This window comes from Patagioenas fasciata, chromosome 9 (assembly GCF_037038585.1).
Source record: "Patagioenas fasciata isolate bPatFas1 chromosome 9, bPatFas1.hap1, whole genome shotgun sequence".
Taxonomy (NCBI): domain Eukaryota; kingdom Metazoa; phylum Chordata; class Aves; order Columbiformes; family Columbidae; genus Patagioenas; species Patagioenas fasciata.
The window spans coordinates 16488232-16512546 of NC_092528.1; the positions used below are offsets into that span (position 1 = coordinate 16488232).

Here is a 24315-nt window from a genome sequence, read left to right on the forward strand (position 1 = left end):
CACCCGCGGTGCGTGTCCCCCGGCAGCCGCTGCGCGGCAGGTCTGAGCCGCGCGGGGCCGGTCCCGCCGCGCCATCACAGCCACAGCGGCCGCACCGCCGCGGACACCCCTGAGCGCGGCTCGCGATCCCCGCGCTGTGCGAAGCTGCCTGCGGCGGGCGCTGAGAGGCGGGTAGGGCCGCGCGGGGTGATGGAAGCCGCACTGCCAGCAGTCCCGCCGGTCGCGCAGCACCGCTGGCCCGGGCCGGCCTTAGGCAGCCGCCGCCCGCTGGCAGCCAGAGAGCGCCCCTGCCCGGGGGCACGGCGCGGGAGCGGCCAACATGGCGGCGACAGCTGCTGACCCTCCACCCCGACCCGGGCGGTGCGAAAGTCCGGCGCGGCTGGGGTCGAGGAGGCGGGAAGGACGCGACGCCCCGCCCCGCCCCGCCCGCGTGTCCGCCTCTCGCCCCGCCCCTTTTTCAGCGCGCGCACACGGACCTCCCCGAGCCCCGCCCTCCTCTCTTCCACCCCGCGCGCGTGACGGCCCCTCCCTCCGCCTCCGAGGGGGGCCGGGCCGCACGCGACCACGCCGCATCACGTGCAGCCAACCGCCGCGGCAGCCGGCGCTCGCGCGAGGCCCCGCCCCGGGTGGGCGGGGACAGCGGCGGGAGGAGGAGGTGCCTCCGGGGGGCGCGGGCGGCTCGCGCCCACCTCCGCGGCGGCGGGAGCGGCGGCGGCGGCGCCCGAGCTCCTCCCCCGGGGGCGGGGCCGGCCGGGCCGGCGGGCTGCTGGCGCCTCCCCGCCTCCCCTCGCCTCCCCCTCCCCGCCGTCCCCTCAGTAACTTGGCCGCCTTTTAGCGGGCGAGCGGCGAGGCGGAGAGTTTATTGGTGCTGGAGCCGCGGCGCGGCCGGGGCGGGGAGCGAGCGCGGCGGAGGGCGGGGGGGCCCGGCCCGGGCCCGTCCGGGACGATGCTGCGGCTGGTGTCGCTGAAGTTGGGGCGGCTGTACCGCTACGTGAAGCTGGCGGTGCTGGGCAGCCTGGCGGCGGCGCTGGTGCTGAACACGCACTCGCTGCTGGCCTCGCTGCAGCGCAACGAGCTGTCGGAGCGGCGCTTCCTGCAGCTCAATAAGTGCCCGGCCTGCTGGGGCACCAGCTGGTGCCGCAAGTTCCTGAACGGGCAGCTGCGGCTGGAGAGCTGGGGCCGCCTGCGCCTCTTCGACTTCTTCAACGTCAAGAACGTCTACTTCGCGCGCTACGGCGAGCCCCGCGAGGGCAGCCGCCGCGTCGTGCTCAAGCGCCTGGGCTCCGCGCAGGAGCTCGCCGACATCGACACCAAGATCTGCCGCCGCGCCACCGGCAGGGGCCGCTGCGACCTCCTGCAGGCCCTACACGCCACCGAGTTCGCCAGCCTCAACGGCGACGTGCGGCTCCTCACCCCCGACGCCGTGGAGGGCTGGTCGGACCTGGTGCACTGCCCCTCGCAACGCCTGCTCGACCGTCTGGTCCGCCGCTACGCCGAGACCAAGGACTCGGGCAGCTTCCTGCTGCGCAACCTGAAGGACTCGGAGCGCATGCAGCTGCTCATCACCCTCGCCTTCAACCCCGAGCCGCTGGTCCTGCAGGTGAGCGCGCCCGGGTGGGCGCCCGCCCCGCCTGCTCTCCGTGGTGCTGGGCGGGAGCCGGCGGCGCCCGCGCTCCACGCCCGGTCACGGCCGAGCGCCCACCCTGGCCCCTCCGCCCCTTCCCCCGCCGCGGCCGGGGTCTCCTTGGCCGCCGCGCCGGGCGAGCAGCGCTGCTGTGGGCTGGCCTCAAACCGGCGAGACGCCGGGGTCCTCCTCTCGGGCTTTGCTCTAACAGTGACCCGCGTGAAGGTACCGGCTGGGCGAGCTGGGAAGAGGGCCTCTGATGCCCACTCTGGGCAGGAGTCATCTCTGTATCACTCGGTCTCATAGTTTTTTCTCTTAAAGACTTCGAGTGTTTTCACGATTTGGCTTCCTCGTCGGCGTTGCCGCACCTGAGGGCTTTGACTCGTGGTCCATCCTTCCTGCCTTTCTTCTGGGTATGGAGGGGCGCGAGCAGGCAGCTGTGGTGCAGGAGGCACACAGGGTGGCACGCTGTAAGGCGGATGCTTTCTGGTGGATTATGCCTTTCTTACAGTTAAGTGTTAGGCTTTAATCCCATGGCATCTGCCATAATACATATATTCCTAAGGCAGCTATGGGAATCTCTGATTAGTTTCTTAGGGTCTGGTTGAATAGTTAGCGCGTAGAGTCTTTACTGTAATGTTGTTGTGCTTTCCTCTTCAAAAACCGACTTCATGCCAAGTCGTCCTATTTTGTGACCTATATAAAATCTTTGTTTTTCTTTTGGTAACAATTAGAAATAGGTATTCCATAGCCTGAAAATGGTGCAACAAATAAATGAACAGTGTAGTCTTTTAAGCAGTTACATATTTTAACTTTAATTAGGAGGACTGGTTATACATGCAGAACAGAAATTTGTGCTTTAACATGTAATGTAAATTTTTAGGTGAAAAAATTGTAGCAAACTGTTTTATTGTGTAGCACCACTCAGTTGCCTCTATTGCATATCTATTTAGATTGTATCCTTGCATTTAAGCTCGTTACTCTACTGAGGGAGGGAACTCCATGAATGCCTTTAGTGTATAAGTTTGGACCCAGAATTGTTTTGTCTAAGTACTGGTCCGTCCTTGCCTTTATCCAGTGTATGATAAAAAGAATACTTGCAAATATGTTTGAAAGCATCACTGTATGATTACCATTGTAAATATCTGCTGTTTCTCTAGTAAGAAACCAAGAAATATCTAATGCTCAAAGAGCAGTGCTGCAGGCTTTACCCTCTAGCAAATTCACCTACTGATTAATTTATAGAGAACGCATTTATGAACACTACTTAATTAAAAATACGTTTTGGGGTAATATGCCTTCTGCCCTTCAGTCTTTAGATGTAAATACAGCTCTTGGGTTTTGTTTTCAAAGTTTCCAGTTTGATTCCCAGTGGACTTAGGGTACAGTGTGTCTCTTCCATTTTACTGTAAAGTTACTCCTGAGCACAGTGAGAAAGGAAAGTCCACTTCAGTAAGAAAATCAAAACTGTTTTGCTGAATATAGTTGGAAATGCTTTGAGAATCAATTTGTTTTGGCTGCATTTCATACAACTTAGAGTTTTGAGTTTGAACACTGGTTCCGGCATACCGAGCCTAGACCTAAATGGCCAGAAAGCAGATTTGTATTACAGTTTCTTCATAATTTGCAGGGCTGATAAATGCTTTACAGACAAAGGGTGTGACACAGTTGTGTGTACTATTGTGGGATGGATCAAAGGCAGTGGGCAGCACTGGTTGAGGTAAGAGCCTTGATCCCTGTCAGCTTCTTGGTAAGCTGTGGATGAGCCCTGAGGCTGTCAAGCAAATCTGTTGAAGAGATGAAAATCTTTGAACGTGAACTTAAGCACTTTGCTCGTCATTTATCTTGTCAAAGGTGCTGCTGAGAGCAGAGCAGGTCAAATTGGTGGGAAGTGCAGCAGCCTTTACCAGTGCAGAGAGTGGTAAAGTTGTCTGTCCTCTCTTACCAGATCAAGTGTTTTGCAGGGTCTTTTAAATTTTGATGAATAGGTATATACTGGAAAATATTTCTGGGGAACTTCAGGCCAGTTTTTTGTGTTGAAACAATCTTCATGTAGTTTCCAGAAGAGTATTCCTCAACTTTGGTAATGAGTACTGAAGGCTTGAATACCTTCCCTCAGTCTAGCACAAAATATCTTATATATATAATCTGAATGAGCTTTTCTCATGTGCATAATGTGTTGCATACCTTTCTGTTCTCAACCTGAGAAACATGTAAGGAACAGATAATCCTGTGTTGTGTGGCTATTGCAACAGTAAGATGCAAGACACTCTTTAATAGAGGTGAAGTTACTTTCCAGAAGTGGTAGCCAACTACTGAGAAGTTTGCTTGTATTTATAGGTAAGATGTGTAAGACAGACAGATAAGATGTATAAAACATCTCATGGTATAGTTTCTGCAGTATTGATGAGGGCAGATATTAGCACAGGAATGAGACTCGTAGGCTTGTTCTGAAAATCAGGGATTTCCAAGAAAGGAAACCTGCGTGAGGTCATGTGAAGATTCAGATGTTAATTTTAAATAAATAAATAAAACTGATGCATTTAACTGATGCTGTCACTGGAAGGTACAAGGAAAAGTATTGCTAGCTTTTGCTTTGAGCTTTTCATGAAACACTCATGTGACTGTTTAAACACTGTGATGAGTAACATTTTTGGTTTAGAAGCAGAGGTAACTTATACATTCTCGGTGTTTCACGCATTGAAGTTCTGTGGTTTTAAGTTATAGGAGCAGTCAAATGCGAATAGGCACTGAATTTAAAGCTTGATCTTTGCTTTATAATAGAAAATTCACTGTAATAATCTACTAGAGCTAGTAATTTCTGGACTGTAAGACTTTTTATCAGAGATCAGGATTTTAGCTTGAAGCCTATTTGGAGTATGGATTATTCCTAAAGTGGCATTGCTTACAAGCTGCATATTGTCACAACTGACTGACAGCCTTTGCTGCAGGAAGTTTTCAGATGGGGCTCTAGCCCATAGCATGATAGGCTTTTGTTACAAGTCTTCGAACAGTAGTATACCAGCACAGTTTTATTTAGATTACTTATTGTAATGCTAATTCAATATCTATCTTTTTTCATAGCTTCTTTATCCACATTTGTTAAACAGTCGCGTAGGTGTACTCAGTGAAGAATTCAGCCCCTTTTGCCACTTCATGAAGCAAACAGAAGGATATCTGCATTATTATTTGTCACAATTTACATATTTTCTGGGTATTAAAATATTATTTTTACTTTTGTAGAATCTCACTAATCAGTAATTAAATCGTCTCACGTTTTTATCTGAATTCACATTTGAATGAAACAACTTGTACGTGAGGGTTGAGGAAAGGATTTTTTAACTTGAAATGTAAATGTTTAAGATTGAACTTCTGATAGGTTTGGGGTTTTTCCTTCGTCTTTCTAGCACTTCCTTGCAATAAAGGTAAATACTTTTTAGTAAAATGAGTTGCGATCGGTATTCAAAATTTGCTACATCTAAACCAATATTTTATATAAACACAAACAGCTTATTTGGACAAAAGCAACAAAAACCTTGCTGCTGTTCTCTTCAACTCATTTAATGGATAACAGATTTTTTTAAATAGGAATTACCTGGAGGACAGGATCTCTGCATGGTGTCTGATTCATAATTGAATGTAATGACTATGTGCGTCAAACACTTGCAAAGATAGGTCAGCCAAAGTTGCCTTGTGAAAAAATAGCAAAATTTTAAAAATAAATTGGGTTACAGACTGAGTACAGTGTGAATATTGACTTCTTGCAGAATTCAGAGAACCAGCGTGGATGTAAGTAGATTTATTCTCGCCCCATGACTTTTTATAAACCACCCACCTTGTAGTTTTTATTTTAAAAATAACTCTACTGGAGAAACTTTCTTCATTTTTTTTTAACCATGGCGTGTGCTTAAATAACGAATGTTATTTAACTTTATGAAGTAACATGAGTAATTTTTATCTTCATTAGCAAATAGAAACATAAACTTGCTGTCATAGAACAAAAAATGTCTGCTGCCTGTGGTTAATTTCCATACAGGCTAAGGTTGTTGTTCCATCTTTGACTCTTCTTTCATTCCCCAATTCCTAACCAGATTTTTTTCAAAACCAAGACAGTTGAACAGAAAGGTTTGGGGAATAGTTAAGCTTTCTCTAGACATAGCTCTTATTTTCCATAGAGCTCCTGCACTGGTCTCTGTCAGACTCCAGATTTCCTATTTGGAGCCATTGTGGTTGTCTTAGTTTTCCAGCTGCTGCGGTTGTGCCATCGTGGCTGCCGTGCTGGGAGCCACGGTCTGTGGCCGCTTGTTGTCTAACACATGAAGGCCCGTGGGCTGAGTTTCAAGTTATGTACTCAAACATGAAAAAACGCCCAAACCCAACAATGGCCTGAGAAACAGGGTGAAGGGGAGAACTCCTTGTTCTGGGAGTTGAGGAAACTACAATATAGCTCACTTCTGCTGAAGTAAGAAATTGCTTCTAGATAAGAAAACTGTGTTTTTTTTCAGCAAAGTGGTTGTATTTCTCCTAAGATGCTATGTTTGGCTGAAAAGACAATTTACATCTGTCCCGTCAAAACTGAAACATAGGTTTTCTTAATGGTAGTAGCAAAAGTGCATCTAGAGCTGGTCTTGCAATACTCAGTGCTGGATGTTGCACTGGTGCACAGTATTGCCAGATGCGCTATTCAAATGACAGCACATTTGCTTTGTTTTCAAAGCAAACTTGAAGTTGGCACACAAACTTTGCTATTAAAATTGAAGTAAATAAAATGCTTGCAAGTAATGTGCTTTTTTTTTTTTTTCCCCCAAACTGTACAAGGTGTCTGTGAATTATATCCAGGGTGCATTAATGCAACTTTGTCTTGACCTGTAGTTTTTAATGACCTGTCTAGAATGGAGATTCTTCAAAGAATGATGGTGAACATTTGTATCTTCTATGTAAATTATGAGTCTGAAAGACTTTAGTTCGTCTAATTCTAAGAAAAAATCCAATACCTATATGGAAAACAGCAGTATTTCTGCATTTTTAGTAATTGTGTAAATCATTGCCTTTTCTCAGATACATATTTAGCTTCCTAAATACTTAGGCTTAATGGCTTTATTTTTCTTGCAACTTCTAATCATTGTTATTCCTAGTGGGAAAAAAATTAATAAACAAAACTAAAGAAAAAAAACCAGACCAAAACAAACAAAACCCCAACCAAACAAATAAACCCAAACCAAAACCAACTGTTGTATCTGTATTCCTGGTATAATTACTGTGCATGAGCAGTCTGTTGCCACAGAACCTAAAATTCTTCTGGTTTCTGTTCATATCATCACTGAGGTTTCTGTTTGGTTTTGTTACGGGAAGAACAATAACTGACATCTGCTAAACATACATTGAAACATTAACTGTGATCTCTTTGAAACAATTTCTTATGCTGAATTCACTCAAAGTAGCAATCTAGCCAAATGTTTTACAGAATAATTTTGCTGATCCATGCATAACTTGGTGAGAAGTAAATGGGTAACTTTTCTTGCTTGCGATTTCTCTCTGCTTTAAAAAAAACAAAAGAAATCATGCATGTTGTTCTAGTCATAGGCTATTTTCTGTAGTTTCGATCTAAATACATTGGGAGAATGCTGTCTAGTTTTAATACTTGGTGCCTTTTAAGCTTGCTTGCTTTCTGAATTTGGCATTTCTGATGTATAATTCCTATGCTATATATCAAGTAGTGGATTTAAGGTGGTTATCTGCACTACCTCATATGTCCTCTAGTGGACTTGTATAATACTATTCAAGTCCTGGCTCATACAAATACTGGTATTTTGACAGACTGAGTAGTATTTAGTATGTAGGATTTTAAAATGTTGACTATTTACCTCTGATTTATGAAAAAGTTAAAACTTAGTTTGAGATCACTTGTTACTAGTCATGTTATCTCCAGTTGCTTTGAGGCTTTTAGATTATCTGCAATTTCATACATTATTTCATTTTAAAGATTCACTGCAGTCTGCTGCAGATGATTGAAATAATGACTCCCCATGTAGTTGGAGTATTTGTTTGAAAGCTATTTTCTCTGTTTGCAGTAAACATGAGCTAGGCTTAAGGAATGTCTCTACAAATGTTACTTTATGGTAAATTGATTTTTTTTTTTCTTTTGATGTCTTAACTCTTATTAATTTTTTTTTTTTTCACAAGCCAGTCAGCTGACACCTGTAGAAAAGATAATTCAGAAAACAAAGGATTTAAATTTTAGATGTTAAAGTCAGGCTTTAGTTTTTCTTGATTCCCGTTCTACATACTTCTAGCATTGTGGAGAAAGGAGATGAATTTGTTGTCTCTCCCAGAATTTCCATTGTGCATGCTTTTAAAAAGAAACAAAAAAGTCATTGTTTTGTTGGAATAAAATCGAGTAGCCTCATGTTACAAGAATATTTCCCTGATTTGACTGAAACTGAACAAAAGTCAAATAAAGGAAATGTAATTTCATTTGGAATACTAATATTTAGAATATTCAATGAAATCTACTCTTCACTCTGTGTGTGTAGGCTATATATTTACATGCTTAACTTTTGTGGGAGTTTTAGTTGAATGTCAAGTAATTTGGCATATAATTGAGAATGAAATTTTCTTCATTATACTCACTAGCATTTGCAAATACATTTGAATATGTATCTTCTAGAATGCAGATCGGAAGAGGGCAACTGCTTTTAGGCTGTGCTTTTAACCTTCTTTGATCTGAAAAGTTTCATTGTAAAATCTGATCTCCACGCCTGCGTGGCTCCAGAGCTTCACTTATTTGCCTTGGTGACTAATGCAAGTGCTACTTCTGTTTACACTGCAGAATCAACAGTACTCTGTGAGAGAGAGCTATTTTTTTCCTTTTGAGGAAAAGCCCATTATTTAAATTCTACTTGCTATGCCAGTTTGTGCCTGGGCAGAGTTTAGTAGGATGATTTTAGTCAAGGCATCACAAAGAGTGTAATTTTGCCATCAAGGTCTTCAGGATCATAAGGAATAGGAAGAGAAGTCCCCACTCTGTTTTGCATATGTTTTTTATTTCCATTATATTTAAGGCGAACTCTTTGTTTCTTTGTTTTGGGTTTTTTTTGGGGTGGAATTCACCTCATACAAAAATTGGTAGTGACGTAGCACCTTTCAGGGTAGTTTTGAAAATGAAAAGCATTTTTTTAAATGGTACCGTGGAACAGCAGCTCACAGATGTCAGCTGTTACTTAAACTTTTGGCCTTTTTTGACTTGATTATTAGGATGAATTATGTACTTGGTTATGATAAACTAATATTCTTTTAAGTGTTTAAATCAAAGAGGGTTTGTGTTATTGCAGACTACAATAGACCTTATCTCCTTCAAGCTGCTGAGTCTTTACTGCATCATCTGCATCACAGCTCTGAACATTCAAAAGCAGTGGCAGATTTGTGTATCTTCTCGTGTTTAGACAGATGGAAGTGAGGAAGACAAATGCACTGATAGCGTGTTTCATGCTTCAGTGAAATGATAAATTCACCCTACTAATTCTCAATATTTATTCTGAGACTACAGTGTATTCTTTTTAAAGACATAAATGCAGTATCATTCTTGCAGGAACAAAGTGACCTTTGTCCCTTTGACAGGGTGGGCTTAGGTTTTTAAGCCTTACATAGAGAGATATCTTGTAACTATGCTAGTTAAGGGAAGTAATTGTTTTTTTTTTGATGTATGTGTCACTGGGAATAGAGGTAGCAGACGTTTTTGTCATATTTACTGTTTTCTGTCTTGCTGTTAGAAGATTATACCTATTTCTGTGTGAATAGAAAAAGGTAACAATTTTAATGAGGAAAAACTTCCTAAACTACCTGTTTGTAGTTTTTCATATGCATTACTATATTTTAAAACACTTTTAAAAGCTTAATTGTTAGTGGTTTCCATGGCATTTCTGTGTATATTCACAGATAAAATGTCAGTGGGTGCATCAGAATTGCAGATGCTTTTGTCAGATAGCAGTTTGTGGTTTTGAACAAGAGCTTAGTTTTTATCTTAATTGTCAAATGCACATTTTTAAGTCTTCAAGTGGCATATGTAGGTACAAAATTATCTAATAAAATATTTATACTACTAATAATTTGAGAATTAAAAACTATATTATGTGTTACTCTACAGAAATCTGAGGATTTTGACATATGTAAATTTTTTTTATTTCTAAATGCAAGCTGATCATGTAAAACATGTTTAATGACTGTAGAAGTGTGTATTCATGTCTTACTGGCTTCCAAAATTTTAATAGAGGAAGAAAAACAAAATCCTCCTGTTCAGTTAGCTGCAATTTCATGTAGAAAAACGCTTTCAAAATAGAGTAGTACACAAAGTTACAAATCCATCCTTGCAAAGACAACAGATCTGCACTTCAATTAATATTCATATCATATTCACTGAGTGAATATGAAACTGCTGAATGAGGCACTTGTACATATTTTTATCCCCTTCTTCGGCTCCTGACTTGGGTAATGAAGTGTAGATGTGGCTGTTACATGCCAGTTGGAAGGGAGCCAAAACAGAGATGTTGTTTGTACATGTACAGATGTTGGCAGGATTCCCTGCACTCCTGTTGTCAAAAGATCCTTTTATTGCCATAGAGTTATAAATATATTTGTGTTACAGTATGGCATGCAGATATTTTACCAGTAATGTTAAGGATATTCACTTCTTAATGAACCAAACTGCTCCTAGAATTTCTCGTGTGAAATGAAATTCAGTGCACACAATGCAGGAAACAGAATAGATGTGTTTTGAAGATCAGTGTACCATTGTGATGGATTCTGTACGTTCAAAATGAGTTTAATCCATTACATAAGTCCCTGCTACTGCTAGAAAGCAATGTCCTCTCAGCTGCTTTCCTCTCTTCTGCACCTGCCTGTTCAGGACTTCTCCCTTTCTTTTGTCCGTACCAGCATGATGCAGCGATGTGATGAGCTGGATCAGGCTGCTGATCCAACAACACCAGCCCAGCAAGTACCAGATGCATTGATTTCGTCGTGACGTGGAGGAGGGGATTGAAGTGAGTGTGCTTGGTGTGCTAGGAGAGATGGATACCTTCGCTTCCACGATAGCATGGCCTTTGCCAGGTTCAACTGTTTGTGGTTGAATTTGTATTTGTAAAGGGAGGCAAAGTTATAAGCAGAGCAGGACTGGAAAGGAGAAGAGCAAAAAATAAAAGGAGTGGTGTGGTCCAAAGTCATCCTTAAATAAAAATATTTAGGTATCATTACTGTAGCAATTGAATTGAATATGTTGCATTGAGTGCTAATAAAATGCAGCAATATGAAAATGTTATGCACAATTGGTGAAATCAGTTAAACTTCTGTTTCACAGAAAATGCAATCAGAGTAAATTTTCTCAATTTTAAGATATAAATTTGTTTTTATAAGATACGGATAAAGTAGACTTGCATGGGTACAGGTATGCACATTTGGACTTCCCTAATACTAAGCTGTATGTCTTTTTCCTGGTAGATGCTGGTAGGTAGTACTTTGAATTTTCCAATATGCCACTTGATCCCTCTCACTGGCATGAAAAATTTTTGCTTACCCATAGTTCTCTGGAGGTTATGCATTAGCACCAACTCCTGTTTGATTCTTTTTGAGTGAAATGACATGTTCCTTTGTAAATAGCTAATTTCATTTGATGGACAACAGCTTTTTGGCTATTGGTTTGTTTTGATCCAGGACGGAATACAGAAATTATAAATGTGCATGGAATCTCATTTTGGTGGCATTCATTGATGCCACAGGCATGAGATTTCATTCTATTGGTCTGTTTGTAGAATAAGTTATGAACACAGAATTAGAACACACGTCATTTGTTGAAAGGTTATTTTGCTAACCACAGAACAAGCTAAAAAACCAAGTTCTTAACTGCGGAATATATCACTTGACTTGCCTCAAAATAGTGGATGTTTGTCCATATTTACCACCTTCATAGATTGCCCTGAAGCCTACAGATAAAAAACATGAGGACTGTACAATGTCATCCTAGTTGCATAGTGGATTCAGTTAGAGACATTTAGTTTTGCTCAATTACATGGTGTCACAGCTTGAAAATATCATGCTGGTCTCAAAATCATCGAATGACTTCTGTATCATCCTCAGGATTTTTCATGACCAGATTCACCTATGTAGGTAGATCAGGTGATCAAAATAGGGTGGAAATACAGATGCTTAGGTACCCCAAAATCTTTGAACCTATTCTGTTATTAATATGGGTCTGACGTCCTTTGGATCAACCAAGAAAGGTTTTTCTTTGCAATGGTAAACATAGATATTTCCCCTAAAATTGTCTTCTGCGCTTGCCATGTCAGAGGCTAGCTTAATGGCTTTTGCCATAAAGATGACAAACTATGTCAACAATATAAATAAAACATTATTTTGATTTCTTCACATGTACCATGCAGGCAAGATTGGCTATGTAGAAACTTCGAAGAGTCCTTGAAATTCCATAGAGGACATATTGAGCCAGAATAGTCTGAGATGGATGCTCAGCTTCAATAGGATCTAATAATCAAATAGTGCTAACACTTAAACAAATAGGTATTTTTACTGTCTCAAAATTATATTTAAAAGATTAAATAATTTTAAAACTGTAGATGAACAAATTGCAATATTCTTAAGTATTCCAAGGAAGGACTGCTGGAAGCTGGGTACAAGTTAACCTGGTACTTAGCCTTCATTTTAGATATGGGCTCAGTTAGGGTCTCCATAACATTTAATAAAATGCTTTAATTAAACAAATTTTATTAAACGCCCTTTTGACAAAAACCACTTAAAAGCAAAAGTGGGCATCTTTCACTTGTGGGAGGCAGAAAGCTCATCTTCCTGATGAGAGTAGCTAATAGATAACTAAGCAGCATGTCCTGACATAATAAGGCTTGTATTCAGAACAGAAAAGTTAAAGTGGTAATCCTGTCTGCTCTGATGCTTACCTGCTGTTTAAATATTTTATGGTTTTGGTAATAATATTTGCCTTAAGCTTTATGTTCTTAACTTTATCAAAATGAAAATTTAGTAAAGGTTGGAGGATTATGCTGGAGGATTAAGCACTTCAGGTTCTCGCTGGCTGTGTGATCAGAAGTACATCAATTCCTTCTTATTTGACAGGTATATATATCTGGCAAAAGATACATAAACATTCCTCACCTGGCGTAATCAAAACAAGGAAGGGCTGTGGGTCAGCTGGCACAGAAGAGGTCAGCAAGGAGCATGCTTCCAGAGCAGAAACTTCGATCTTGAATCTGTTCTCTGTCTGAAAGGCCTGTAGAAGAAGGATGGAAATGGCCATGCTGTAGTTAGGGGAATGGGTTTGCTCAGCTGCAGACTCTACAGTTCTGCACTGGAGATTCAAAGTGAGATCCATGTGAAGTGTTAGAGTGACGTTCTCTGGTATCAGCATAGAATGGAGTAGTCTCCAAAGTAGATGGAGACAACCTCTCCACAGACTTTTGTTTTTTCCCTCTGGAAATCTGCAGCTGTTATAAAATACTGAAAAACTGATATAACCAAGAGAAACTATTGTTGCAGTGCTGAGCAAGTGTTCTTGTTTCACTTGTTCTTTCTGTGTGTTTACCAGCAGTGTCTTTTAAAAAAGCTAGAGAAGACAACTGTACGAATTTTCCTCTTGGATATTACTAAAGTATTCATTCATCCAATGACCTTTTGGGTCGAGACCGGTTAGTAGTTTTTTGAATGAAACTTAGTTCCTGCTATGGGAGTGTGCTCATGCAGAAAACCACTAGTGAAATATTTGACTTCTGTGAGTAAAGATTGGACGGTGTATTTGTCATTTATATTATTGTATTATTACGATCTAAGCAAACACGTTTGGTTTTTGTTTTTTGGTTTTTTTTTCAGGGCTTTTTTAATACTAAATTTGGAGCCTTAGTGCGTGAACTGAATATAGCCTTAACTTTGCTGTTTGCATTTCAATAACAAGTATCAATTCTTGGGAGTAGATGTGGCTTGCAGTTCCTTACGTATGACAGAGGTGCTAGTGTTTCTGACCAACAGTATTCTAACCTTGGCTTAGTGTCAGCTGATGCCTAGTGCTTAAGATAAAATGGTCAAAACTTTGTTATCGAAGGAACCACAGACATAGGTAAAATTAAGGATTGTTGTGAAGGAGGTATGGGTTCTAAAGCTGTGGTGATTTGGTATGTAAGCACTCTTCTCTAAACTTTTTTTAAGTGGGATATTTACACAGATGGGTGAGTGCTGGGCACCTCTTCCCTGACTGGTCTTGTAGTTCAGCTCTGTGATGTGTTTCTTTCCTGTGTATCTTTTCTTGATTTACCATAAATGTTTTCTGCTATTGTGAATTCTAGGAGGTATAAAGCTTCCATTCAGACTCAAACCCACAACGCTGTTCAACACAGGTGTGGTAAAACCTGTGCTACATGATCATTGCAGAATTGATTGTGTTGCTTCTGGTGACACCATAGCAAAGTGGTGCACAATAAAGGAGCGTGTCCACGTAGATCTCCCAATTTTTAAAACTGGTGTACATTCTAATGTTAGAGAGTGCTAACTTCTACTCATTTGGAGATTCTTAATTTAAAATTTTGTGGTTTCTTCCTGATACATAGTATGGAGGATACTTTTAAAATGCTTGTCTGTTCATATTGAGGTCTTAGGGCACGTTCAGTACAACTGACGTAGGAAAAATATGCTGGTGTGGTTGAGTTTTGTTTGTTTGGGTTTTTTATTGCTTGTAGGATGTTATTACTGTTCAGTCTCTTATGTTAACTTCCAAGAAAGCTACGATTGGAGACAGATTTTTACTTTTGGTAAAAATGTTATGTGGCTGTGTGTAATAAACACACGGAGTATGTATGTAGCAATTAAGGAATACCAGAGTCATAAGAAACCCTGAGCTTTTTTAATGTCTTAATCTGTTCTGTAATCCTTCCTGTGAGAGTTCTTCAAGTGAGAGGATCCTCAAAGGCACCCAGTCAGATGGGGAAAATGGAAAGGGGGGTGTGGTCGTGGGGAGAAGGAGGTGTCACTTTTTAAAGCTTTTTCCTTTATGTTATTAAAAAAGTTGGTTTTAATATATCAGATGCAAAATTATCTTGATGGGAAGTATATTTGCATTAGTACAACAGCCGTGTATGAAACACTATTAGAAAAAGATGGCTGGTGGAATTATGTATGTGAATATATAAACGTATATATAGCACATAGAAAGCTAGATATGGATTGTATATTATTTCAGGTCCTCCAACTCTTTCCCTTTATTAGTTGAGCAGGGCCTCATGCTCACATAAATGTATTTTGTGCTGTTTATTCTTTCCCTTCAAAACTTGGAAGTATATGGAAATGTCATGTATTTGCAGGTGTCTCTCCTAAATTTTATTGAACAGCCTTTTAAAATCTAAGTCGTTACGTATTAGTGAAAATTTTAAAAAATCTTTTTATTTACAGAGTTTTCCGTCTGATGAGGGTTGGCCGTTTGCAAAGTACTTAGGAGCATGCGGAAGAATGGTGGCTGTCAATTACGTCGGAGAAGAGTTGTGGAGTTACTTTAATGCACCATGGGAGAAACGAGTGGATCTGGCCTGGCAATTAATGGAAATAGCTGAACAGCTGACAAATAATGACTTTGAATTTGCCCTCTACCTCCTTGATGTCAGCTTTGACAACTTTGCAGTTGGACCGAGAGATGGGAAAGTTATCATTGTAGATGCAGAAAATGTTCTGGTAGCAGACAAAAGGTTCATCAGACAGAGTAAGTCTCTTCTTTCTCTCTCCTCACCCCATGTCTCTTGCTTTCTGTGCAAGCACAGTATTTAAAGTATGTGTAGTGGCTAAATACCCATTTTGTTGGCTTTATAGCTAGACAGTTAATTAACAAGCTAATTAGTTTTCTTCTGCAATTAGACTACTAATTAACTTGACCAATTTGTCAATTTTTATAAAGTGTTGAGTTTACCTGAATGTGACTTACGTATACCTTTAATCTTTGTAATCCTGCTTAAATGGAGAGGTGAGGGTGGGAGGAAAGGGTCTGGATGTCGGACAGGTTTGTACAGATGGATGGACAGCTAGATGGGCTGGCTGGCTGACTGGCCTGCCCTAGCAACAATAGAGAGGTTCCTTTCATCTTTTCCAGGCGTCGAAGTCTTGGCATTCTATTTTCTGTGAATGGCAAGACATTCCTACCGCCCACTTTGCCTTAGTTACATAGCCTGCCTCTGGCTTGGTTGTAACAATGGAACTGAAGGAATGGATAATTTTAGTGCTGTCTCCAAATGGGAATGGTGAAAATTCGTTAATCTTTCTGTCATCGGTAAAAGCTCAAAGCAGTGGCAGCAGGAGAGATGTTTAACAAAGTGGCATTACGTGGATTTATACTCCTTTTAAGCTTATAAGGAAAACTTTACAGACCTAAGGGCTGGAGACACTGAACATGAAACCCTGGATTCTGCAGAAGTGCCAGCAGGCCAAGTGACTCCAGTTTGAGTGAATGAGGTTTTTTTTAAGCTTTGCAAATAGACTTCATATGCTGTGCTGCTGAATTGACTTTAAGACTATGTTTTCTATCCACATATTTTTGTACAAGGAAGTATGGTGTTTGGTTGTTTGGTTTGTTTTTTGTTTTTCTCTCTCCTCTCTCTCTCTTCTCTCCCTTTTTTTTTTTCCCTCTTTTTTTTTTTTTTTGGTGGGGGTTTGGCCAGTGTTTTCATTTTGTGTTGTTGTTGTTGTTGTTTTGTTTGTTTTATTTTTTTAATTATTTTTTGTATTAAATTTATTATATGTTCTCAGGGACCCTAGATTAAAATTGAACTGAATGCTGAAAGTGTCATGCTTAAATCTGTTGTCTAGTTCCCAGAGTAATTTGGATCTAACTAGGATTTTGCAGCATGATTTGTAATCTGACAATTAATCAAAACCACAAAACAAATGAGGACACAAGAAAGGTTTTAGTCTTTCTATAAACTTGACATTTAATACTGATTTCATTAATCCTCTGGAAAGTTTGTTTGAACAGCCTTTGTCTAGAGTGATTAATAGGCCTATTTAGATATTTGAATATGTACATTCTGTCCAATTGCACTGTACAGTAATATCTAACTGTACTCTATGTGGGATATCATATTTCAGTTTGCTGAAGTACTTTTTTCCCATTCTCCTTTGTTGCTGTCTTTTTTTTTCCTTTCGAGTTTGCTATTCATTGTACAAATTTTACTTCACATTTTATAGTTTTGGCAGTCATCCTTCAGTCTGCTTTTTTTTTTTCTACACTGGCTTGCAGTGCGCTGTAAATGAATAGACCAACAGTCAGCTCAGACACTACCAAATACAGATAATTTTTTTCTTTGTATATCATAGTGCTAAAGCTATGAGTCTCCATGATAAAGACATCTTCTCAAAGCTGGCAGTAATCTAGAAACTTAAGATGAAAGTTCTCTAACAAAACGTAGTGATAACTCAGGAGATCTCATATTTAATAACCTTTTATGTATTATTACTGTGTAAGGTGTTTTCTGTAAATGAGCTGCGACAAGGTCACTCTAGTTACACCTTTGAATTTTGATAACTTTTTAATATATATAAAGAAGAGTTTATACATGGACGTAAATGCTATTTGCTCTTTTGGATTTTTTTTTTAGTACCATGTAAGAGGTTGGAAGATAATGTTTCAGAAGTTTGTGGCAGTTACTTTGCAGTGTTATTTTTGTTCTTTGGTATACCACTTGCCAGTGTTAGTTCCCAGGGCAACTGGAGAAACCAAATCATGTTGCTAAAATAAATCATGTTGCTTGTTTGTTTTTCTCTCAACTTCAGCTGTGGATCATTCTCTTGTACTTGTTTGTGCTACGTTTTTTCCTCTGGGTATGTGTGTGCATGTAGATTTAATGTGTTCAGTGTGCTGGTTTTTCTGCTTCCCCTTCTTCGCTATTTTACCCTCTTTCTTTCTTTCCCTTATTTTTCTGTATTGCCAGGGCCATTTCAGCAGAATGGTATATTAAACTGTCTGATGCAATCTTAGACTAGAACATTTAAAAGTTTACCTAAACAAAGTTGGTTTATAGTTGCTGTGTATTGAGTTTCTGATTATACTCAGATGCGCATGTTCTTTCCTCTTCACTCTCACTTAATTATTGTTTTTTTACTATCTCCTTATATATCACAGATAAACCTGAAAACTGGGATGTATGGTATGAAAGCAAATTCGATGACTGTGACAAAGAAGCTTGTCTGTCCTTCTCGAAAGAGATTCTTTGTGCTCGTGTCACTGTGGACCACAATTATTATGCTATTTGTCAGAACCTTTTATCAAGACATGCCACATGGCGTGGCACTTCTGGAGGACTACTTCATGACCCCCCAGCTGAAATTGCCAAAGACGGCCGACTTGAGGCCTTGCTGGATGAGTGTGCCAACCCAAAGAAGCGATACGGTAGATTCCAAGCTGCAAAAGAACTGCGTGAATACCTTGCACAATTGAGTAACAATGTGAGGTAGTCCACAGTGAAGATTATTTGCAACACTGGCTAAAACACTGTTGCAGAGACACATAGAAAATGAAGTTTTAAACTTGTGCATTAAAACCAGAAAATTAAAAAAAATAAACCAACTAGTTTTATCAGTTTTATAGATACCATAAAAATATAATTTTATGGTGTTATAATGTTCCTTTGCAAACAGACAAGGTACTTACTGAATCAAAACTTGAGCTACTATTGACTCTCCTCCCTAACTGTTTAAAAGGGAGCAGGTCAAAAAAGACTGTGATAGCTTCATTGACAGCTTGTGTGTCAAAGGGTACTTTACATAAAACTGCATTTGCGTCACAGTTTTGTGAAGCTGATGTTCTTACTTGGAAAGTCAAGTTAGACTGATGGCCTGTTTTAAAGGCCTTTTTTCTGACATCATTGTCTCATTTTTGTGTTTGTTTAAACACCTTGAAGTGGCATTTACATCCAGGTAAATCTAGCTGTCTGCATTGCTTCAAATTTAACAGGCTTTCATGTTAATGCTGTGCAGTACATTCCTACTGTGAGTGCAGGATTCCCACATTTACTGTCTAATCTTAGGGGGTTTCACACTGTTTTACTATGCTTAGACATTGTGTGGTTTTTTTCAAGATCATCGTAAACTAAAATGTCATTTGAACTACCATTCATTTGATGTCTTTTGTAGTTCTGCCATTGGAAATATCACTTAATGTAATTACTGTACAAAACTTTTACCCTTCATGCCAGTATATACACATAACTGTTTAGCGGGAAATCATGGTATGAGCAAACTCTTATTTTTAACAGAGATAATTTTAGAATTGGAGAGAGACTACAATAAAAAGATCTGTATGAATTTAAATTGGGGATAGAATATTGACTAAAATTAAAAAAAACCCCACTAGTCCAGTGTAGTTGAGCATAAACCAAAGAAAATGGTTTTGTTTATTAGTTTCTAAACAAATAGTAAAGAAAAAATCCCATACTGTAGCAAAGCTAATAATTCCCAAAATTTCAGTAGTCCTTGGTTACTCTCAAGAACTTCTAAAACTATGTGCTTATGCTAGAAGAAAACACTAATTTGAATAATAGTGTCTAGAAAGTTAGCAGTTTGTTTTACATCAGTACTATTTCTGTGGAATTCAAGTGTAATGGAGTTTAGTGAATATTCATCTTTTGGTTTACCAGCTGAATTGATTAAGGTGTATTCACTCCAGACGCCTTTACATGAACCAAGTTTGGCTATTCCCAGTGCAGTTAAGATTGACTTGTTGAGGTTTGTGTAAATCTGGAGCTGTTCTTGTAAACTACAGTTTTTATAAAAGCCTCAGTTACTGCTATAAGAACTCACTTCAAAGCTTTCAAAGCTTGCTTCTTGCCCCCTGCCCCAACTACTCTAATGCGTCACTTTCCTGATGTCTCATTCATAAAAAGATACATTTAGGAAATGTATGCATGTTCTTGTAACAGTAATGAAGGAAATTAATATTTCCTATATGTGTGTTTGATACACTATTTCACGCAAGCTAAAAAGATTTCTGAACAAGGCAGTACGTGCTGCCTTCAAGAGCAGAGTTCGTATGGCTCATACTGTGTCAAAAGACTGATGGGAACTGCAGCTTTACCAAATTGCTGCAAGTGCAAGATGAGGGAGATGGCAAACTCACTGGCTGGACCTTCTTTCTCAAAGCTCAAAAAGTGGAGCCATATACAGATGCAGAGTGCTTTTTGATTTCTTACACAGCTCTATTAGGAATATTTTAGAATACAAAATTCTGACTTTAAGTCCTCTTTTCCTATGTAGTCTTAATTTGCTCTCAATCCCTTGTCTCCTTTTCTGAAGGTAGAATGCCCAATGCAGCTTTCAATTTTCATTTCTCTCCTCCCGTCATTTGAAACCCATTTTACATGCTTTCTCTGGCACAAGCTGTCAGAAAAGGTTTGTGTTATTTTTCATCATAAAACCCACCTATTTGAAGAAAATAGACTGACTCTCAGACTAGTTAATACTACCCTACCATAAAAGCCTTGACTTATCACTAAAGTTGACTTTTAAACATCTACCATATTTCCCAATGAGTGAGTGAAGTGTGATTGTTGAAGTTGTAGAAGAAACAAACACTGCCAGTTCTGGTTACAACCCAAGGCAGTTCTGTAACTGTCAGAATGTCCTATCAGATTTGGTTTGGGGTTTAATTCCCTGAGAAATAAGTTACTAAAGCTGGTTATAAAAGGAATTTGGAACTTTAAAAACAAAACAAACTACTACAGGGAAAAACACTGTGGAGAGCAATAAATCTTGTTCCGTTTGCACCTATCAGATATTTATTGTACAATAACAATTTATATTTTTAATCATTGCCCATTATTATTGATGAACATGGTGAAATATTTTTGAATGAGATGTTTGGGGTTTGTATGTGCATTACAATTGTCCTTTTGTACTGTAAGTTACTGTTTGATTGGAATATTTTATCAAAACTGTCTCCCTGTGCCTTTATATTACAAGAAAGTTGTTTCTGCAACTTTTAATGATATTAATAAAGAATACTTTAAGAACCTCATCTCAGATACTCATTTGCAGATCAGTAAGTCTTTAAAGATTCACTTAGTTTAGGATGCATTACAATATACATAGAACTAGTTTTTGTAGTGTTGCAGAGTTCACCATCATCCAAAGTGACAGGAACTTCTTTTCCTCTTTCTAGTAGCCTGCTTTGATCCACACTAGGAGTGATCTATCAGGAATATTTTTGTTTTGCAGATTATCATAAGTAACAGTATTTTTTTAAAAACAACTTGATCAAGCCATATTTTTCTGTTAACTTGAAAATATTTTCAAATTAAACAAGTTGATATCTTCTCTACTGTTTGAGAAACTTATTTTTCCCTGTATGTGGTCATCTATATTGCTAGTACCACTGTGTCTTCAGTACAATATTCTAAATATTCTAGAAGTTAATATAATATAAATGCATAATGACTTCTTTAATCTGGATTTTTCAGTGAGTGTTTGCATTTGAAACTAAATCCGGAAGTTTTACTAGAATATATGTTACCTTCTAACTTTCTGAGCCTGTGTAAAGAACAGGAACAACTTGCCTTGAAAACACTTGAATTTTTTTTTTTTTTTTTTTTTTTAAACTTGCGTTCCTGGTGCCGCAGTTTACACCTCCAGGAAGAGCTCCAAACATGTAGACTGAAACTTGTAAGCCCACCAGTGTGCCTCAGATGTCAAGATTGTTATGATCTGAAGAAGAAACCACCATGAATAACTGCTGCATCTTTCAACAGTTTCCAGAGTGTAGCATAGTCTGATTCTGGTTGCCTTGAACTTCAAGACGTGGTGTATCTGGTGCTTTCTTACCAGGTACTTTTTCAATGTGAGATATTCTCTATGAGACACTTCAAATACGTTAAACTTTGTGTGCTACTCTGATTTACCAGAAAGACTAGGTTAAATGTGATTTTTCTTTAGAGTGGAGAACTTGGTTATCTTTAAAAGGCACCAAAATGTTTTGGTTCTCTGGTTCTCTGCAGTCACGCTAATGTTTTTGTAGAAACCAGCAATGGTGCTTCATGGATTCCTGTTTGGTTTTTTTGTTGGTTTTTTTTTTTTTTTCCCATAGGACATGTCTAAATTGAGTACTAACTTCTAAGCTTATTTGTTAGTTATCTGTCTTGTTTGAAGCCTGTGATTTGGAGTTTAGGATAGACTGAACTGTGAAACCTCTGTAAAATGTGTGTGTCTAGTGAGTATCAGAGGAATGTTCCGGTAGGGAAGTGTATTTCTCAGTTTGAAGGTTTGACGTGCTGTCTGCTTAAATTGCTTTTGAAGTTCCTCATGGTTTCTATCTCGGTGTCTTCCCATGCCATTCAAAATCCAGTCCATCAAATGGAAACTTCATTAGTGTTCATTTCACACACTTTTTTTTTGCTGAAATTGCAATATACAGACCTGCTAATTTATTTGATAGTCCTCACCTGACTAGTTCACTCATTATTAGCATCGCTGTTATTTCTGCTTTGAATGTTTGCCAGGTTTTGTTGTCTGTTTCCTCACTTCCAGATCATCTTCAAAGATGTACAACTAGTTTAAATAGACCTTTATCTCCTTCATTTTGGAGTGGTGTAAATAATTTTTTTCTATACTGATTTGTCATTTTTTAATGTGTTGGTTTGCCTGAGGCACTTCTAAGCATCAAATTATTTTTGTTTTTTATACTGAATTTTCTGAACACGTCTCACTGTTCTTCCAGGCAGAAGTCTTTGGTAGTCTGCCGTGTACAGTGCGTGACACTAATGAGCTTTTCTAGATGGAGAAAGGCCCTGTGGCTGCTGGGCGTCTTTGCAGAGTGTGCCTGTGATGTTGGGACAATAAAGTCTGTTGTCTTGGCAGCACATGAGTCTGTTGTTGCCACATTGGAAGTATGAGAACATGACAAATTTAAGGAGCATTACTAATGAACATTTGCCACGAATACCAACCTGTGTGTTCAGATCAGAGCAGGAAAGTTCTGACTTGAAAAAAAAAAATATCTAGGACTGTTTTTTATATTGGGTGGGTTGACTCAGTCTTCTGAGAACAGAAATGCGAAAGCAGAATATACTTCAAAGCAAAATAGACTGCTTAATATACAGCTTGTATTCAGATAGAAAAAAGAGCATTATTTTTTAGGTCAGAGATTCAAATAGCTTTTCTATTAGTCAAATAACTTAAATACACTTTCTATTCTGAACATGGTGCTTTTGTAAATGCTTCACTTTTACTGCAGATTCCAGCTTTTGATATTATTAATGGAGGCTTAGTGCATCTATTTAATGTGCCCTTGGTATAACTACAGATTCCCAAATAGATGGACTGTATCTTTTTAAAGAAATAAGGTTTTCAAAATGTAGTGCATTTTTATTTTGTGCTTTTTTTCCCATCCAACAATACCTCTGAAACTCCTCATTAGTTGAGCAGCTGATTTCATTACTGCCAACCATTAATGCAGTTTAATTCTGATTTGAAAGTTCTCATCTTCTTGGGTATTCAGGCAGGGGTAGGAACATCTGGACCTTAGTAGATACTTTGCCTTGCAAGAAAACTTAGAGTTTTCTTATTTCATTGAGATTTTTGTCAGTTTTGTATATTAAATAGTTAGTGTTGCAAATTAACTTGCAGTTTCAGTGTGGGAAGAAGGGCTGATCTCAATGTTCTATAAATGCTATACATGTGAACACCAGACTTTTTCAAAAGTCTGGCAGCTGTCCCTTTGTTTGTTTTAGAGGAAGATGAGATGGGACTAAGGATGGAAAAACATGTTTGTTTCTCAGGCTACAGCCTTACATTGGTTGACTTACATGCTCTTGGTTGTGTTTGTTTTTGTTGGTGGTGATGTTTTGTTTAAAAACTTCCTAGTTCACAAAGGAGGAGAACTTGACAGGAAAATAACAACAGTGTAACAGCTGTCCCTCTGTCCCTTCAGCTGTTCACCTTCCAGTCCTCAGCTCTACATACTGCTACGATTCTCTCTGGTCTTTTTTTACAGATACTGTCAGCTATTCCATTACAATATTTTTTCTAAATTATTTTTCTAATAACTTGGAATACCGTATTTTCTGTTTGGATGCTTGGTTGTTTTGTTTTTTCCAAAGGCATTATACAAAACAATATTAGAGCTTTTCTTAACATCTTTGTTAGAAGAGGTGGTATTTTGTTTTTGCCGAATAGTAAAATGATGTATACATGTTATATTAAATGATATTTCTCTTTATTATTTTTAGATTTTGTTTATTTTCAGCGTAATCATTAAGTGCAGTCCTAGTGCAAATAGATTGGATTTGCATTCTCCTAACATGATATTTTCTCTTTAATAATGAATTGGAAATTGGAGCAAAGGCTTAGGGTTGTGTCATTCTCTGTTCTTTTGGAGAAACGAGAGCTGGGTAAAAAGGAACTGTTTAATGGAAGCATGGTGGTGTTCACTGTTTAAGATGTGAAAAATTGCATTGTACTACAGAAGTATGGACAGCATATACTTGCTCTGATGTACGCCCGCCCCATCACCAGGTGCAAACATTGTCAGAAAACTTTTTTACTTTCTGGATGCAGCTGTCTGAATTTATACATGTTTGTCGTGTATATGACTGCACTATGCAGACACTTCAGCAGCACGTACAGTTGGAAGAAACCAAAAGCTTTGAGAGGCCCTTGTC

General features: G+C 39.3%; 1 protein-coding gene across 1 annotated transcript; it reads left to right on the plus strand.

Moving 5' to 3' along the window:
* The first annotated feature begins 765 nt into the window (after positions 1 to 765).
* Positions 766 to 20673, plus strand: DIPK2A (divergent protein kinase domain 2A). Its single transcript, XM_065844975.2, has 3 exons — positions 766 to 1600; positions 15077 to 15380; positions 17790 to 20673. The coding sequence occupies exons 1-3, from the start codon at positions 947 to 949 to the stop codon at positions 18119 to 18121; spliced, it is 1290 nt and encodes a 429-aa protein (XP_065701047.1). The 5' UTR covers positions 766 to 946; the 3' UTR covers positions 18122 to 20673.
* The last annotated feature ends 3642 nt before the right edge of the window (positions 20674 to 24315 follow it).

Coding starts and splice junctions, on each gene's coding strand:
- DIPK2A (XM_065844975.2), top strand. CDS start 947: ATGCTGCGGCTGGTGTCGCTGAAGTTGGGGCGGCTGTACCGCTACGTG. Junction 1,601..15,076: donor CCGAGCCGCTGGTCCTGCAG/GTGAGCGCGCCC, acceptor TTTTATTTACAG/AGTTTTCCGTCTGATGAGGG. Junction 15,381..17,789: donor CAAAAGGTTCATCAGACAGA/GTAAGTCTCTTC, acceptor TATATATCACAG/ATAAACCTGAAAACTGGGAT.